Source organism: Dermacentor silvarum, chromosome 9, assembly GCF_013339745.2.
Source record: "Dermacentor silvarum isolate Dsil-2018 chromosome 9, BIME_Dsil_1.4, whole genome shotgun sequence".
Lineage (NCBI taxonomy): Eukaryota > Metazoa > Arthropoda > Arachnida > Ixodida > Ixodidae > Dermacentor > Dermacentor silvarum.
In genome coordinates this window covers 44152321-44169264 of record NC_051162.1, presented here as the reverse complement: position 1 = coordinate 44169264, position 16944 = coordinate 44152321, and the positions used below count along the sequence as shown (strand labels likewise).

The 16944-nt window shown below is 45.7% G+C and overlaps 1 protein-coding gene across 7 annotated transcripts in view; it reads right to left on the bottom strand.

Annotated features, from left to right (window-relative positions):
- Window positions 1-16725, bottom strand: part of LOC119465221 (aldehyde dehydrogenase family 16 member A1) — a 109423-nt gene extending 92698 nt beyond the window's left edge. For 5 of the 7 annotated variants that reach the window (XM_049656374.1, XM_049656373.1, XM_049656371.1 and 2 more), the window contains exons 1-3: window positions 16510-16723; window positions 9868-10103; window positions 4393-4568 (exon numbers count right to left, since the gene is read on the bottom strand). In XM_049656374.1, the coding sequence (XP_049512331.1) occupies window positions 4393-4568; window positions 9868-10103; window positions 16510-16683 (586 nt within the window). In that variant the 5' untranslated portion in view covers window positions 16684-16723. Of the gene's footprint in view, window positions 1-4392; window positions 4569-9867; window positions 10104-16509 lie in introns of all 7 variants that reach the window. The other 2 variants (XM_049656376.1, XM_049656375.1) reach the window with 2 other exon arrangements.
- Window positions 16726-16944: the final 219 nt, after the last annotated feature.

Sequence of the window (16944 nt, the reverse complement as noted above, 5' to 3'; positions counted from 1 at the left end):
ACCTACTACGACGACGACTACTACTACTACTACTACTACTACTACTACAGAGGAGGGACAGACCCACACCCTAAGGAGCTTCGCCCCTAAAACATCACAAGCTCACAATGAATTAGTAGTACAGTATTTACCCTATGTTAAGGTGCGTTTCTTTCCCAAAGAAAATTCAGCCATAAATTGCTTGGGTGGTGCAATCCTGATGCCTCACTGCTGTGTTCGCAACAGCCTATCGCGCAAGCCTAGCCAACATTGTCACCACATTACAAGATGGTGACCATGAATGATAGCATCATTGATAGGGGGGCCAGAAAGAGTAGGTGTAGCCAGGAACATGCGTTGAATATAGCACAGAATATAAGAGCACTAGGCTCGGATACAGTGTGGCATTTGAAAAGACGAGGTATAGCAGATTAGTGGCCAAACTAGTGAAGCGCTTGCAAAGCTGAAGTAGATTTAGAGCAGTGCCAAAACAGACCAGTAGGACTTGCACAGGATGTGAAAACTCCCTAATACAGCTTCGCTGTACAAGTTGCTCGGACTGGCATACATCCGCAAAGCTTTCTTTAACACTGTCACCTTGGTTCCAAATTTCACTGCTAGACCCTAGCTCCTGCGGAGTATGCTTTCTTGCTCCACAGCAAAAAAACAATCTCGCTGGTAAATCCACAGTGGTTTGTGGCTTCCTGTGGTTATTGCAGAAATGCCAATTTCTTGCATCACTTGCCCCTCTAAGTACCATATTTACTCACATAATGAACCCGCTTTTAACAGCGAAGCTGTTCTAGCTAACTGTAAAAAGTGGCGCCTGCTGTTGCAAAACCTCGTCGAGCTATGACGTCACTGCGTTGCCTAGCAACCACCTGACAAAACGGCGTGTGCCTCGCCTCCTCTCGAGGCCGTGCACATGTTGCCTTGACAGGGGATGTTAAGGAGAGGGAGGGAGAGCATGCATGCGGCGCGTGCAATGCTCGGGAGAGGGAAAGAGAAAATGAAAGCGAGATAGAGAAACAAATTGTAGCAGCACAAACGAGGCAACGCGCAGAACTGCTGCCGACGCCGCCCACGTTGCCTAGCCGCGCATGCGCCGAAGCAGTAGCGATGATGTCACCTCGTGTTGCCTAGTAACCGCCCGCGCAGGTGCGCGCTCGCTTCGCTCGACAGACACGGCTCCTGCCTGCCTGCGTTTGTGGCATGCCAGAAACGCTGTCGCTCGCAGGCGCCGACCCATCCAGCGTTAGTCACGCGAAATATCGCGAAAGGGAAGGTACCTCCGAAAATTATCGCTCGAGAATACCTTCCCTACATGCGTAGTTAAGTTAAACCAAGTTAAGACCTAGCAGTAGCAGCCCGTAAGACTTGAAGATCGACAGTTTCGCTGTGCCTAAGCTTTGCACCACCGAGTGTAAACTTGCCAGCTTTTTTGTTACAGAAATGTTGACGTCAATTTGGGGGAGAGTTCAATATGGGGGAAAAGAAGTGGACACTTTTTGTAAGAATCGAAATTTCATATCAATCTCATATCAGTCTGCAGACAACAAAAAACCGCGCTCACCTTACTTTGTTAGAAAAAAAACATACGCAATGTGAATCAAAATTTTATTTCTAATCCCAAAATATTGTTCGCCACTTGTTCTCACTTGTGTGGGTTGCCGGCAGCCCACAGCATATTGTCTGTAGTGCCGTCCAGGCAGTTTAAGAGGCTTGCTTTTTAAAAACTTTTCTAATGCTTGCCTTGCTTCAGTCTCCGAGATATGCAACGATTCTTCTTCGTAGCTTTGAGCCCATCCTCTTGCTTGCTACAGTAGCACACACGTGCAGTGTCGATGCTGAAATGCAGTCCAGCAGCATGGATGCCATGCTCTACAACGCTAAGGCATGCTTATGACCTTCAGTTTGAAGCTTCCCACGTTTAACTAGCCTAATGGCCACATTGCATGATGCACAGCAGATGTGCAGCAAACCAGAAATGTGGAACAATTTGCGGCACAGCATTTCATCAACAATGAACAGCGAACAGTGGGCCAAGTGCGTCGTTTTTTCTTGTTCTGCTGCCACCACAATTGCATGGTGCTATAAGTGAGGTCATTTGCGATGATAAAGCAGCAATCATTATCGTCAGCGAAAGCATGTGGTTGAGAAGGTGCATCCCTAGGCACACCTCATGTCACCTGCATTCGTGTCGCCAGTGTTCGGCGTCAGTCGCTTCAAAAGGTGTATGCTGTTTCGCAGGGAAATCCAACAATTTTGTGACATTTGACAGGGCCGGCCAATCGTGTCAAGCGAACATGCTGAATACCGGTCCTGAAGGATTGGTGTGCATTCTTTACGTAAAGCAAAAAATAAAAAAATCCTCAAGGACAAAAGTGGGGGGTGGGTTCATTTGCAAGTGTGTTCATCACATGAGTTACTATGGCAATTTTGTCGGGGCAATGCAGGTACTGCATGGATAAGCAACTTGCTCAGCGGCAGGTCAGTCTTTCCTGCTCTGCACGCTGCAGCACAAATTCAAAGGGATGTAATTGAGCATTGCATTGCGTCTTCCTAGCTGCAATACGAACGAAAACACTGCTAGTTGATAAATATATGACCAGTGTACCAAGAAACAAACACAGAAGCAGACGCAAAAGACAGTGGCACATTCGAAACTAAAAGGTTCACTACAGTCGCCGACTGATTTTCAAGACCTAACGGGGACCGAAAGATAGTCTAAAAAACTTGTTTACCCAAGAAAGAATAAAATTTATTAGGCTTAGAGTGGCATAAAAAAATAAAAATGCACTGCCTCATACTACGCTTTGAGGCTATCAGACTTGCTTGGATTTGCGCAAGACTGACGTCTCCGTATACAGTCGACAAGAGCGTGACCGCGTTGACGATCTCCGTTGGCAGAGATCACCAAGGAAATCGAAGAAATTAGCTCTTTTACTTCGCACCATTTGGCTCTCGCGAAGGTACAGCAGGTGTCGGCTATCACAGAAATGCGAAGCTGCACAAACACACACAAACATGCAACAATGTAACCGATACACACCTGCTCTATGAACGCACCATGTGCAAAATAAAATAGCAACCGAAACTTAAAAACAAAAGACAAAAAATACTGATCCCACATTAAGTGATTATGGTGATAGTGCTGATCGAAAATAGAAAGAAGGAAAAGTGCAGTCCCCAGGAGCGTTTTGTCAGCTAAGGAAGAGCGCTCTCTATTGATAGCGGGCGTCTCCCAATCTTTGAGGTCATATAGCGGGCCACTAGAAGCCAAGCCTGGCCAAGCCAGCAGAAAATCCAACAAGGTGGCCTCTAAGATCGGGTAGTGTAGCTCGTAACAAGCGATTTAGTCCAGAAAATCAAACTTTGGGGCTAAATTGCCCAAAAAAATCAATCGCGAGAATGCATTAGCTCAATGGGAACCCTGAGGGTGCACTTATGATGTCCGGAATATCCAACAAGTCCGAATTTTTGGAGTCCAAAAACCGTTTAATTCAGATTTCATGAAACCAACAAAACTGTCTGAACTAACCAAATGTAATTTTCGAACGGAGCAAGAAAACAATAAACAATTGCTTTTATTAAACAGTATCCCTTTATTTACTAAAAGAAGATGTGCCGCCTTCACTTCTATTTTGCTCTAAATGAGCGCAAAAGTTGCAACTTTCGTCATGTCACTGATAAGAACTCGCAACGGCGAGGGCTTTGCAACATCCTTCACAGAGCGGCAATGGTGCAAGAAGCGCATATTCATCTAAGTAGACTTGCTTTTCTCTACCGTGTGCACATCAAGATTATTTTTTTCACCAACGAGCTCACTGCTAACTAATCGTGCATAGCAATGTACACGTAGCTTGTAAATTTGATGCAAGCATGCAGGCCACAGTAAAATCTCCTTTCATCTTTAACGGCGATGTTGAGGGAATAGCATATCTCATTTGTAGGTGCGAATAAGCACATTGCACCAACAAATGATACATGCTGTTCCCTCAACATTGACAAGTCAGGACGACTTTTGTTCAATGTGCAACATCTGCGCTACATTAGGGTTCAAATCTTATGTGTCGTCGGTGTTGGAGCACTACAAGCTTATATCGAGTAAGATTTTACCTCGCAAAGATGTGCCGAGTTTCATGACGTGCTCCCCGTGTATGGAACTGTCGAAAAGAAATAGCGTGCCTTGAATTTTGCAACGCAATACAAGGACTGCACCACACACGTACCTCCGCTGAATGTTACGTTCGCATAACACATGAATTAACATTTGCGCAAACACGAAAGAAAGCTTCGCTTAACACCGATTCCCACAGAAGCGCCGGATCCACGAATTGAAACAAACTTTTAGCCAACCTTTTTACCACAGGAATGCCATACAGGTGAAACGCCCCACCGCAGTTGACTTACCCTTTGGCCGGGACGCCGGGAATCGCTCGCTGAGAGTCATGGCAACACCGGCACAGTGGTACAAGTATCGCACCATCTGTGTAGCCTCCTCCATGCTGAAGGGCAGAACCTTGCCTGACTGGAGGCTCTCCATCTCGCCAAAGCTCGTGAAGTGCTTCTGCAAGCTGCGTGCCACGCTGCGAGTGCACAGAGACTGTCAGAAGGAGCCATCTCTCAGGACAGAAAATGGGGCACTTAAGGGGCAACTGCTATTAAATTTCACTTTGGTTAAACTGGTTATAAAACAAGTAGTACTGCACTTTTTGAAGAAATCTTGCCAAAGCTGCAGTGATGGTAATTGTCTGATCTCATGAACAGCCTTTAAACAGGAACTATACCCCCTTTCACATTTAGCAGGCAATGCGGCAGCAGTCATGTGGTCAAGTAGTGCGATTATAGAAGTAGTTTCACAGCGTGCTTTGTAGGGCACTTATTTTTGAACTGCGACACTTTCTGCTGAGTAACTGAGTGGCGTTATTTCGGCTTCGACGGAGCATGCTCAAATAACGACGTCATGACCTGAAAAGTGCTTAAAACCGAATGCTTTCAATAAACTGTTCAGTTCCTGTGCATCAGTCAATCCGTTAGCGTGTCAGTCTTCGATACCGCGCAACCTCCACCACTTTGTAGCATACAATGTTGTCTTCCATGCCGAAAAGATGATGCGAGCACACAGAAGATCCGTAGACATTTCACCGATTCCGTTTATTGGACGTTTAGTTACACAAATTAAACATTTAGGCACTTGCACATTACATAACTAATTTATGAACAACACTCGCTGCGACCTGGTCTCTTGGTGCCTACGGTACAAAATCCCCTCGAAGTGTCCCAACACTTTGCCAGAGAGCAAACAAAGAGACCAATCAACTCCTCATTGACCAGAACCAATCAAGCAACATAGATTCAAACACGCACACCCAATCACAGGCAGGCTTAACAAACTTTGAACTCAATGACAGCTGTCTGCCTAAAGAATTACAACCCAGAACAAAGTAAAAACATACAGAAAACTACCGAGACAGTCATTATGCTTTTAATGTACTAAAGCGAGGAATTGTGGGTGTCTAGAAAGAGAAAATACACAAGAGAGTCAGGAAGCATTCACTCAACAGTTTCGGAAATTAAGAGCCGGGGCTCTGTCGCCAGTACAAAAGTCTTGCGACGATGGGCTGGACCCTTACAGCGGAGCGGGTAGTGTCCTGCCTCAGATTCCCTGACCTGCCCTCCCCACTTATGCCAGAAAAGACCATTTCGAGAGAAAAAAAGCTAAGAAAACGACACTGCTACAGAACACAGGCGATGAAGAAGTGTAAAGACAGACAGCTACACGACACCTCCCCCCTACGAAAATAAGAGTGTCCCAACTCTTAATAAGCAGCGAGCTACCAGAATAATAAGCACACACACATTCATAAATAGAAAACTAGAGAAGTCTATAAGCACTCCTGAAACACCATTACACTCTTGCACCAGTAACAAGAAAAGGTAACATCGTGTAATACAGGCAAATATATCAATAAAGAGAATCTGTTACACATGTTAAAACACCACTAGCACTGTGTACAAAGGCAGAGCTGTAGATGCACAGAATTAAAGCTGAACTCAAAACAACAATATGCAGCAAAGACATACCAATAACCAGCATTGTGGTACACACATCTCAGTCTGAAGGCACACACAACGCCACACAGAGTTATAAGTGGAGTCTTGAGTTCACTCAGTCAACATCACTTGCTGAGTAATAAATCTCAGTATCACTGTCACCAGCCCAAAGTCCTTTCGGTGTCGGTGAACAGGACCCTGTAGAACGAAGTCCTCAATGCACATGCTTTGTGGCTCAGCACCAACAAAGTGCTCCAACGTGCTCCAGGTTTCTTCAAGCTGGCATTCTTAATCGAAGTCGTTCAATCCCTGCCGTTCAATCACCATCACTCTCAGTCTCGACTTCTCTCACTTCGTCGACCAAGTCTTCAATGAACCTTAACCCGCAGGTCGCAACGTTGTCGTCCGTGGTGACGAAGTCGTGAGCAGAAAGTCAGCAGACTCTCCCAGTTTTCAATTCCAAAGTCCTCATGGGGCTCTTCATTAACTCCCGTCGGAACCGCGTCCGGTCCCTTTCTAAATCCACATTTGCGAAAACAGTTCTCGCTGGTGTCCGAGGTCACATTATCCCAAGACATGGCCAAAAAAATGCAACGCATCGAGTAGACTGATCCACAAATTCTCCTCCTTGCGATGAATTTTTGCCAGGAGACGTCTTACTAAAAGTCCTTTGAAGTGATACTAAACGTTCCGAATTATTCCCGCGTCCAGTGGCTGCAAATGGCTCGTAGTGTTCGCAGACAGGAACCTTACGGTGACGTTTAAAGAATGTTTCCTTTGGTTGGGTGGAACACTGATCTACGAAAAGCAAAATCTTCTGGTTCTTTGCTGCCATTTTCAGATCCAGGATCGTGGGGAACTCGCAGAAAAATTCCGCAGTCATCGACGCTTTTTTGTTCCCCTTGTAAAAACAAGGTAAACGTCCCGTCGATCAAAAGCACCTCGGCTGTTTAGACCTGCCTATGACAGTAAGCTGCACTTTCTCCGAGTCGTCGGCATTCACGCGTAAACGCAAGGCGATTCTCTTACATTTTTGGCCGCCCTGGCAAGCCTGGCCCTTCACACACAAGCACCGCTCCGGTTGCAAGTTGAAAAAGAGGCCCGCCTCGTCAGCATTAAATACGTCGCGCGGTGCATAGTCCGAAATAAGCGCAGGCAGCATGCTCAGCCAGTCGCTGAAAGCTGACTGTTCCACTTTCTTCCCTTCACTGCAAAGAACTCTGTAGACAAGTCTGTGTCTTTTCTTTAAAACAATGCAGCCATCCCCCGGAAGCTTGGAAATTTTCAATTCCAAGGGAAGCGAAATACTGTCCGCCTTTTCGCGCAGCACCTTGACGTCCACGCTGACACCGGCAGCTGTGTCAAAACCATGTCAGCAGGACCTCTTCCAGCTTCACGTGTGTAGATGTCTTCGCCTGTATGACGTTCACGCCGAAATGCTGAGCATTCTTCAACACGACGTCTCGCTGCCCAACAATGGTGCAGTGTCGATGATGCTATGCCTAACTCCTTTGCCAAATAGACACGTTTCTTCTTCGGGTTTTCGTCGACCTTCTTGAGAATTTCAATTTTCTCCTTAAAAGAAAGGCCCTCCCGTTTCCGCGACATGTCGAACAGCGAACACTTCGGTCTTCCTGTGCACACTAATCTTTCGTCCGTCACGTTTAGGTAGTCCGCATTGCAGCGCTATAGCAGTTACCCGAAACACACAGGACGGCAGCAGCAGTGAACACTGAATAGACAAATGAAGCAGCACTACGGTAGCGTGCAGACGCCTGCGATGGCAATTCGGCTTTCAGATTGGGTCGCCCTGCGCGAAAACACAGCGTAGCAATTATTTTTAAAAAATACCGAATCATAGCATATTCTTGAAGCAGTCTGCGCTGGATGCATGAAAGAAGACGAAGAGGGTGGCTAGGGGAGAAGTGAAGATGAAGTGAGATTAAATGGCGGACGACACCCGTCTCACTGAGATTATGTCTTTTATATAGCCGTTCTAGTTAGGAACGCTACAATTCTATAGAACGTAGATCATCCAAAACACTTTTGAAATTCGTATCATCGCGAAATTCGGATCAACCCTAAACGTATCATCGAGATTCTACTGTATAACGAACTTCAGGGAAGCGCTGCAAGAAATTCCTTATACCGAGAGGTTGATATAATGAAAGCCCCGATATAAACCATTCCACACATCAGTTGTCACCGCTGTTGGCTCTCAGCGCATGCTGTTGCTATATTCCATAGATTCCGCCGCCACACACCACTGAAGTAAGAATGGCGCGAGCAAGGGAGACGCTGGTGCCGAGAAAACCACCAACAAAGAAGAAGCTCCATGTTGCCTATAAAGCATAATGTTTCTTTTTGTTTGTTTGTTTTTCACATTTCTTGCCGTGGACACCGCAACTGTCTCGCTCGAGGCGGACACCTGAACTATTCCTAAGTGCAAGTGTGTGTAAACAACACCGTACGGAAAATGCAACAGTGTGGCATTCCTGTGAGCACGGAGGTTACATTTTCCACGGACATAGCTGGTACGGTCGCAGAAAGAAGCGCGAAGGAAAGAAGAGGCATGCACAGAATGAAGAGTGAAAGAAGGAAGAGACACCCCTCCGTTGCTAGGCAACACTTGACTGGGCGGAGCATGCGCTCGCAAAATCTGATGCGTCGTCGTCTCCGCAATAACAAAAAATAAGTCTGCTCCCGCCCTTTTCTCATGCAGGCGCCGTCATCAGGTTTTTTGAACCCATGCGCCGCAGCGTCTGCTAGCCTACTGTTTCGGCTGCCATGAAGGATATACGGAAATCTAAGAATGACCAGATTTCGGAATATTAATTCGTAGTACTGGGGCGTTATTTGCATGAAACAGAAACTGAATAACGATCGTTTTTCTGAAAGGTTCCATATTTTGAGGTTCGTAGCACTGAAATATTTTCACATTGGAATTATCAGCAGTTAGCAAGGGATTTCCGAAAAGTTTATTAATCTGAAAAGTTCGGTAATGTGGTGTATTCATGAAACATTCCCGTGATGGTGGCTGAAGATGCACTTTTTTTAAACACTGAGTGACTGCCGTAGGTCGATCTGAATAATCCAGCATGTTCGAAAAAGCAGTCACAAACTGGATAATAAAAAGAAGAAATTATAGGATCATTGGTTTCAATATGACAATCATAAAGGAGCTCTAAGAATTGCACATTTTACAAGAAAATCGTATAACCTGGCTGGTATGAATATGACTGCACAAGCCTAATTAAATTATGGGTTTTACGTGCCAAAACCAGGACCTGATTATGAGGCACGCCGTAGTCGGGGACTCCAGAAATTTGGACCACCTGGGGATCTTTAACGTGCACCTAAATCTAAGTACACGGGTGCTTTCGCATTTCACCCCCATCGAAATGCGGCCGCCATGGCCAGGATTCGATCCCGCGACCTCGTGCTCATGCAGCCCAACACCATAGCCACTGAGTAACCACGGCGGGTGCGGCATAAGCCTATCTGACGCTGAATGGACAAGCACATCTTATGCAAGAGTGATATTGCAACTTAAAACAAATAAAGCGTATCCATGGCATATTACGAAAGAAGGCATAGATTGCACTAGTTTTATTTCAGCTTTATCTTTTTGGAACGGATTCGAGTTGTTCGGACACTTTGATGCGATGGGCACTTAATGACTGAACCAATGTTCTGTCAGACAATGGTCTCCAAGTGAATCACTCGAAGTTTGGTGCACATACTGTCCTATTTTATGCAACGCATCATTTTATCACTCTGATATCTGCCAAGTAAACCACGACCCTTTGAAGCGGGTCACACCAGACTCACTTGTATAGGTGCGTGCAGCGCGTATGTGGGTCCAGCTCTGCCCAAGCCGCTTGCGCGGTCGTCGACGACTTAAGGGCTTGGTTGAAGAGCTCCACATCCGCGGGCAGTGCTCGGGACACCTTTGTGTTTGAAGCGGGGCTGTTGACGGGCACGAGCTCGGCATCACGGCCCTCCGACATTTCCAGGAAGCCATCCACAAAACCACGCAGTTGGTAGTTCTGTGCCTCCAGCCACTTCTGCAGGCACAGCACACATTTCACCATCATCATCGAATTAGTTTATGTCTACCGCAGGAGGAAAGCATCTTTCAGAAATATGCAATTACCCCTGTCCAACATAAGCCGACAATCCTGAGCCTGCAAGTTGACCTCCTTCCTTACACTACATGCAGTCAAGCCCACTTAGAACAATCCCAGTTATCTCGTATAACTAATCTTGGAAAACTAACATTGATGACATAACTAACAATCGCAGTCATATGTTAGGTTACCTAAGCAGAAATTTTTCTCTGGCCCTGTATCCCTCAAGCTGCAGCTTTGTGAAAACATTGTACAAACTAAAGTAGAATATGCAGCAGCTATATAAATTCTGGTCTTGAATCACTTGTAGCTGACTCACAGGCAGTACGAAAATGTGCATCACGTTTATTCTTTCCAATTCTATTGTTGCAGCTATGAAGGACACACTTTCCTCATCCAGCCTTTCACATAGAAAAGTTTCCTGCCTTTGTTTCTTTCATAAACCTTATAACGATTCAATCTAAGCATAGGCAGAACCATCCTACAGTCTCTCACGCATTGACCATTACCAAAGTAGGCATTCCATTTTCAAACACTAAATGTTATGACTAACGACTAATCTATACCCAGTACTTGTTCGCGTTAGAATCGCCTTCCACACAATGTTGCCATTAGAGATATTAATGGGAGAAGAAAATAAAACAATAAATCAGTTTAGACTGATAAAGTTTACTCTGAAAACTCTGTTGTCATTAATTACACAATAATATGTAGATAATTAGAAGAGAAAATTAAGCTTTTTTTTTTCATTTTCACAAATTCGAGCTGAGACGCCACACCAGTTAGTGTGACATTTGATTTCAACATAATTTTTTGTATTTGGGTCACGTTGGCTCTGTCAAAGTTTGAAATTCAGGCTGCATGTCCAGGCCCCGCAAATATTCAACCTTTTCGGTGGTAAATCTCTGGCTCCTTTAGAACACAATGTAGTAGTTGATCTTTACCGCTAATGAATTAACTGGACCGTAGCAGATGCTCTGATTATTCCTGACGTCACGTTGAGCTGGAGCAGGAACTTCCCAAGGCGTCGTCGCCCACCCACCTTTTGCGTTTTTCAGTCTTTCTGACCCACCAACCGTCTTCTCATGGCAAGAGCGGTGTTTCTTGTATTGTGCAAGAGTAATTGACAGATGCAGAAGAAATCGTTTTTCTTTAGTGTCCCTTTAATCTTTTAGATGTGCTGCTACGAACCTGCTTTGTCAATAACTACCTAACAGTTGTATCATTCCTGTTATGGTTGTCATTTGTATTGCTTTTACTGTAGCAGCTGTTGCACTGCATTTAATAACACTGTACCAACACTCCTCTCTAATGCCCTAGGGCCTTGAGAGAAATTGAATAAATAATGAATAAATGCTCGGTTATTACAAACGAAGATAACGTGAAATTACCATGCATTTATCGCAGCATGTTTTACATCGAACGAACATGTCATGGCTCTGAACTTTTTTAATGTGAACATGGAAGTACGATTTGGAAAGTGATAACTTGAATGGAGATTGCCGTACATTGCACCAAAAACTGCGTTCGCAAAGCTGAATTCGTGCGTGGTGCAGGCAAGCCTGGAACTGTGCACTTGAAAAGCAATGGTGACTAGCCCACGGATCTATGACAGTGCATAATTGAAGCACAGTTGAGCACTGCTGACATTGTTTAGGATGACTTCTATGGTGCGGACGACAAAGCTGACATTGCGGAGTCATGCAGGGATGAAGGCGCTGTCCATGACACGCAAGGCTTTGTCAGCAATAAGTCGAATGAAGAAAGCGAGGAGACCGCGGAACCCCCCCCCCCCCCAATAGATGCTTTTTTTCTTCTTTCCAGGATTTTACGTACCAAAACCACTCCTGATTATGAGGCACACCGTAGTGGAGGGCTCCGGAATAATTATTTTGACCACCTGGGGTTCTTTAATGTGCACTACAACGCAAGTACACGGGCGTTTTTGCATTTCGCCTCCATTGAAATGCGGTCGCTGGGGCCGGGATTCGATCCCGCGACCTCGTGCTCAGCAGCGCGACGCCTTAGCTGACTGAGCCACCCCGGCGGGTGCGGAACCAATACAAGACACCTGCAAACGTGTCAACCCCGGTCGAGTACATTGCATCGCTGAAACTGCTCATCTACGACAAAGCTCGCAGTGATGAGCACTTGTCTGCTTTGAACAATACAGAAACAGCGATTATTAGCTCAGCAATGAAGATGCAAATTAAGCTTGTCAAATATTTTTGAATTAAATAAAATTTTAGTCATCTTGTATTATTCTTGCGTGTCCACCTAACAGAAACGCTTGGCTATAACAAACGCATCCTGCGTTACTGTGATTTTTGCTCTGAATAGTTCAACATGACCATGCTGTTTGTTATAAATAGGTTCTAAACTGTACATCAATCTCCTTACCCTAGCCCTCCCCCTGCTCTTTCCCACCTGACGCGATGTCATGAACCAATACAGGAAGAAAGAAAGAAGAAAAGCAGAAGAAGAGAACAAGAAGACACAAGGAGTTGGTGGCAGAAATAAAGAAAAAAGAAGTCGGAAAAAAGAGCGTCTGAATAAAAGTGCACGCGCAGCTACGTGGCCAATGGTAGAAGGGGCACGTAGCCGAAGAGAGCAGCCCAGCTACGCTCTGGGACGAAGGCAGGCAGGAGCTGAAGGTGGTACGGGACGGGTGGATCGCGGAGGCGGCGACAACCCGCGAGCTGAGTGGACGACGTCCCACCGGAAGCTGCAGCTGCAGGCTGACAGCACTTTCCGGTTTCCCTGTGGCTACGATCCGCAGGCTTGCGGAGTTGACTGGGCACCTAGGTCACCCCACCTTCCTGATCAGCTCAACCGTGGGCCGAACGTCGGACTCGGCGACGCTGACTCTACGACACATCAGCAGGCCCAACAACGTGTCGCCGGAAGCAGCGACGACGACGTGACGTGGCCATGTCGATAGACTTCATGTAAATATTTTGAACTGCATAATATGTCGTGTGCGAGGACTTAAAGATAATATTTTCAATTAACCAGCTTTGTATATAGTTTGTCGTATGTTAGGGTTGACACCGCGTGCTTTCTGGATATATGTATTTTTCTTATGCTCATGCCCCATAAAGGCTTTTCTAATTAGCCCAAACATTCCTTGTGTCGTGTTTACCACCCTGAGACCGTGACATGCGCGAAAGGGGGAGTGGGGGCAAATTCTGCAGGACACCATTTGCTAAACTTGACTACAAAAGTCACTGAAAAATGAAGACTGTCACGCAGCAGTCAGCTTTTCCTCACCCTGAAGATGCAAGAAATGTGGTTAAACCATATACCCAGTGAACAGAATTGGTGCCTAAAAGAGTTAAGGTGTCCAGCAGCGTGTTAGCAACTAATGAAGCGTGCGAGTATGAACGGGAGTTATTGGAGGTTATAGCGAGTAAAGGTGAAAGTCAGTGAGTGATTTTGAGCGAATGTGAGTGACTGCAGGAGTGAGTGGACGTGCGAGCGCAGGGTGCTGGGAGTGGATGAGAAAAACGAGTGAACGTGGTCCAATAAGTCTGAAAGAGGCGACTATGAACGTGAGTTAGGGGCGGCGAGCATGAATAGGAACGTTAGTGAATGCCAATAAGTGTGAATGCACACGGGTGTGAGCGAGTACTCAACCTGCAAAAGTATTTGGCGAGAGAGGCATTAGTATCGCCTTACTTTGCCGACATGCAATAATGGCAACAAAGCAACGCAACACTTTCACCTGTCTCCTTATCACTGGTGATAACCACCAGCTCATTCACTGCCCATGCTTTGCTTATCACAGAAGGGACCACTTATCTTGTGTAAGCTGTCAGCCTCACAATAGCAGCATTAAACAATGCTCCCACGGCACAGAGGCAAGAAAAAAAGAAAGAAAACAATGTGTTTAAAGCACCTCAGCTTGAAGCCCACTTCTGAGACTCCAATTTCAGAAGAGAAATTTGGGCAAGTTGATTTACACTTGTGGTACAAAGAGGGAAAAAAAAAATGGGGGCAGTAGTGACGTATGAAGCGAGACTACAGATCTGCCACTCAGCTGGCAACTGCAAGTTGACCACGCAAGAGGTATATAATTATACTGACACACATCACGTGACACCCCTTTCAGGTGCACTGAGAAAACGAGTGAGGAGTCAGGCGGTATTCACCTTATGAATGTAAAATCGCGGCTCGTAAACAGACGGAAAATACAATCTAAATCCGACACCTTCAATAATGAGAAACGTCTGTTCACAAAGCTCCAAGCTTGTGAAGCACCTTTAACCCCAACTTCGCCACGTAACTTAGCTAATGTCGGACAAGGCATTAAAGGGACACTAAGTCACAGCCAGCTGGTGCGGGAAATTCAACGCAGCGTGGCCATCCGTCTTGTTCTTGCACTTTACTGACTTATGAAGCCTCCTCTCATAGTAACAGTGGCTTTCACGGGATTGCAAGAGCACAATTTACTAATACAGCTAGGCTGATTTATCGCTTCAGTGTCCTTTTAAAGAAATTGTAACTGAACCAGTTCATAATAAAGTATCCTTTCGAAGCCATACTTTCATTGATTTGGAAGGAAAAGGTTCATTATTAGCGAAAAAAATCATGGCCAAGCTTACCATTAATTTATCACCAAAATATCAGCACCAGTGTATCAGTAATATGCTGCTGATATCGAAGTATTTGCTCAAATATATACGGAATTTTAAGCAAAGGCAAATTCCAGAAGCTTGGTAGTCTGAATGCTGAGTTCCTTTACAATGTAATGCAGTTCTCCTTTAATGATAAGTTATTAACCATATCGGCGCAGGCTTTGTCGAAATCTGTGGTTACGGCAAGCGGGGGGCGTCGCCATCGACTGTGTTTGCCTCTCTTTTGGCTAACCAGGTCTCTTCCCGTGATAAGACTGATTGCCTCATTTATAAGCACAGCTGAAGTGCCCCTTTAAAGTGAAACTAACTATAAGAGAGGGTAGTGTTGGTCCGGTTGAAAGATGGTGGAGATAACTGCAGGTGTGTATGATATGTGGAACTGCACGTACTCTCGACAACACCGACGTGCTTGTGTTCATTCCTTCCTCCGTACACTCTCCCTCTACTTCATGTGCTGCCGGCTGCCGTCCTATCACCGCCATTTCGCCGTATAAACAATAAAAAAAATTAGAGTGCTTTTAAGTGGTTTTAATGTTGTTTAACCTTTGGTGACATGAAACGAAAATAAGATCCGCAGCGCCACACAATTTTGCGAGAAACGCCTGAACCACTCAACGGCCTTTCAAATGTGCGTGTAGCAGCGCGACAACTTCTTTGAGTCGATAGAGTTGTGCGTTTCGAAGGCCGTCGACTGGAAGGCCTTCCAAACGTGCCCGTGTGACACGGGTATAAGACTGCAATTCTACAATAGCTACCGAAAGGGGCACTAGACAGACAATGTCCTCAACAGACAATGTCCTCAACAGACAATGTCTCAACAGACAATGTCCTCAACAATTCTGCAGCTGGCAGCCCGTTGAAATACAAGGCTGCTCGATGGTCCCAAAGTATCGCAAGTGTCACGATGCCTTCGCCCCCGAGTTGTCTCGCAGTGACGGTGCACTAATTACGAACTTGCGAATCGAGTCGTTACGACATTGCAACTTATGACATTATCGTTATTGCTTTTGATGTACCCTACACAGCTACCCCGTTTACGAACGTGTCTGCACTAACGAAATTCCAGCGCCACTCTGCCTCACCTGTCAACCTTTGGCGATAGCTATTCAAATGCAGCGAGCCGTTCACTAGGGATAACGCGCTGTCACCAATAACAACCAAGAACTCGCCCAGCAGAAACGGTTCGTATCGCCGGCAACCCTAGAAAGCTAAATTGAGATTGGGCTGCAACACGACGAATTCCCTTTAACTACGACTGAGCTTAACTGTCGTTCGGCTCAACGGCAGTTGAAATTGGACGTGTGACGACGCGGTAATTAGCTCTCCACCTCGGTATTTCAGCCAGCAGTCATAACAGCTACTTAGGCACACTGAAAGCAACTCTTAGCCTTGAACTCTACAGCTTCAAAAGAAAGTATGTTTTTACAGGAGCGGTTCACCTTATGTTGTCGACGCAGGTTTGCAAAACGACTCTGAATTGTCATGTGTTTTGCATAAGCTAAGAAAAGAAGTGGGTCCAAAAAACAGAAGGTTCATTGCAGTCAGGGTCGGGCCATCGAGAACTCGATATCGCAGGGCGGCTGAACCACGCTGACTACCTTGAGAGATAAGAGTGGGCGCTGTCGGCACAGCGTGTGGTCGTTTTACGCTAGTGTCACGCGTAGACCTCGCGCTATAGGGAAAACAGTAGCGCCCTGCTGTCTTACCTTGCTGTAATCATACGAGTCCATGACTGGGCCGTAACATGGACGCTCGAAAATGCTTCTCACGGTGGCAACTGGCTGGACGCGAACAACACGAATTTGGTTAGCAAAGTCGGCGGCCATTTTCAAAATTTCTTTCTGCGGGCTTGAGATTGGCCAGGGCTTACTGCGACTCATGACTAATTTATTAGTCAAATAGCAACTTAAGTGTATATTAATTAAATATTTGTGATTATTTAAAAATTACACGTGCCACGAAATTACCTATCTGGAAATCTGATGGTTCTGGGATTAGTATACGTTTAGGACCGCACTTAACCTTAATGGCTGCCTCCAAGACTAATTTGCAGCCTCTACAGCAAGCTGCATTGGCTGTATCTCTGTGAGTGAGCGGCCCAAATAGCGTCAAGTTGGCAAGTGACCAAAGCGGCAAAGCAA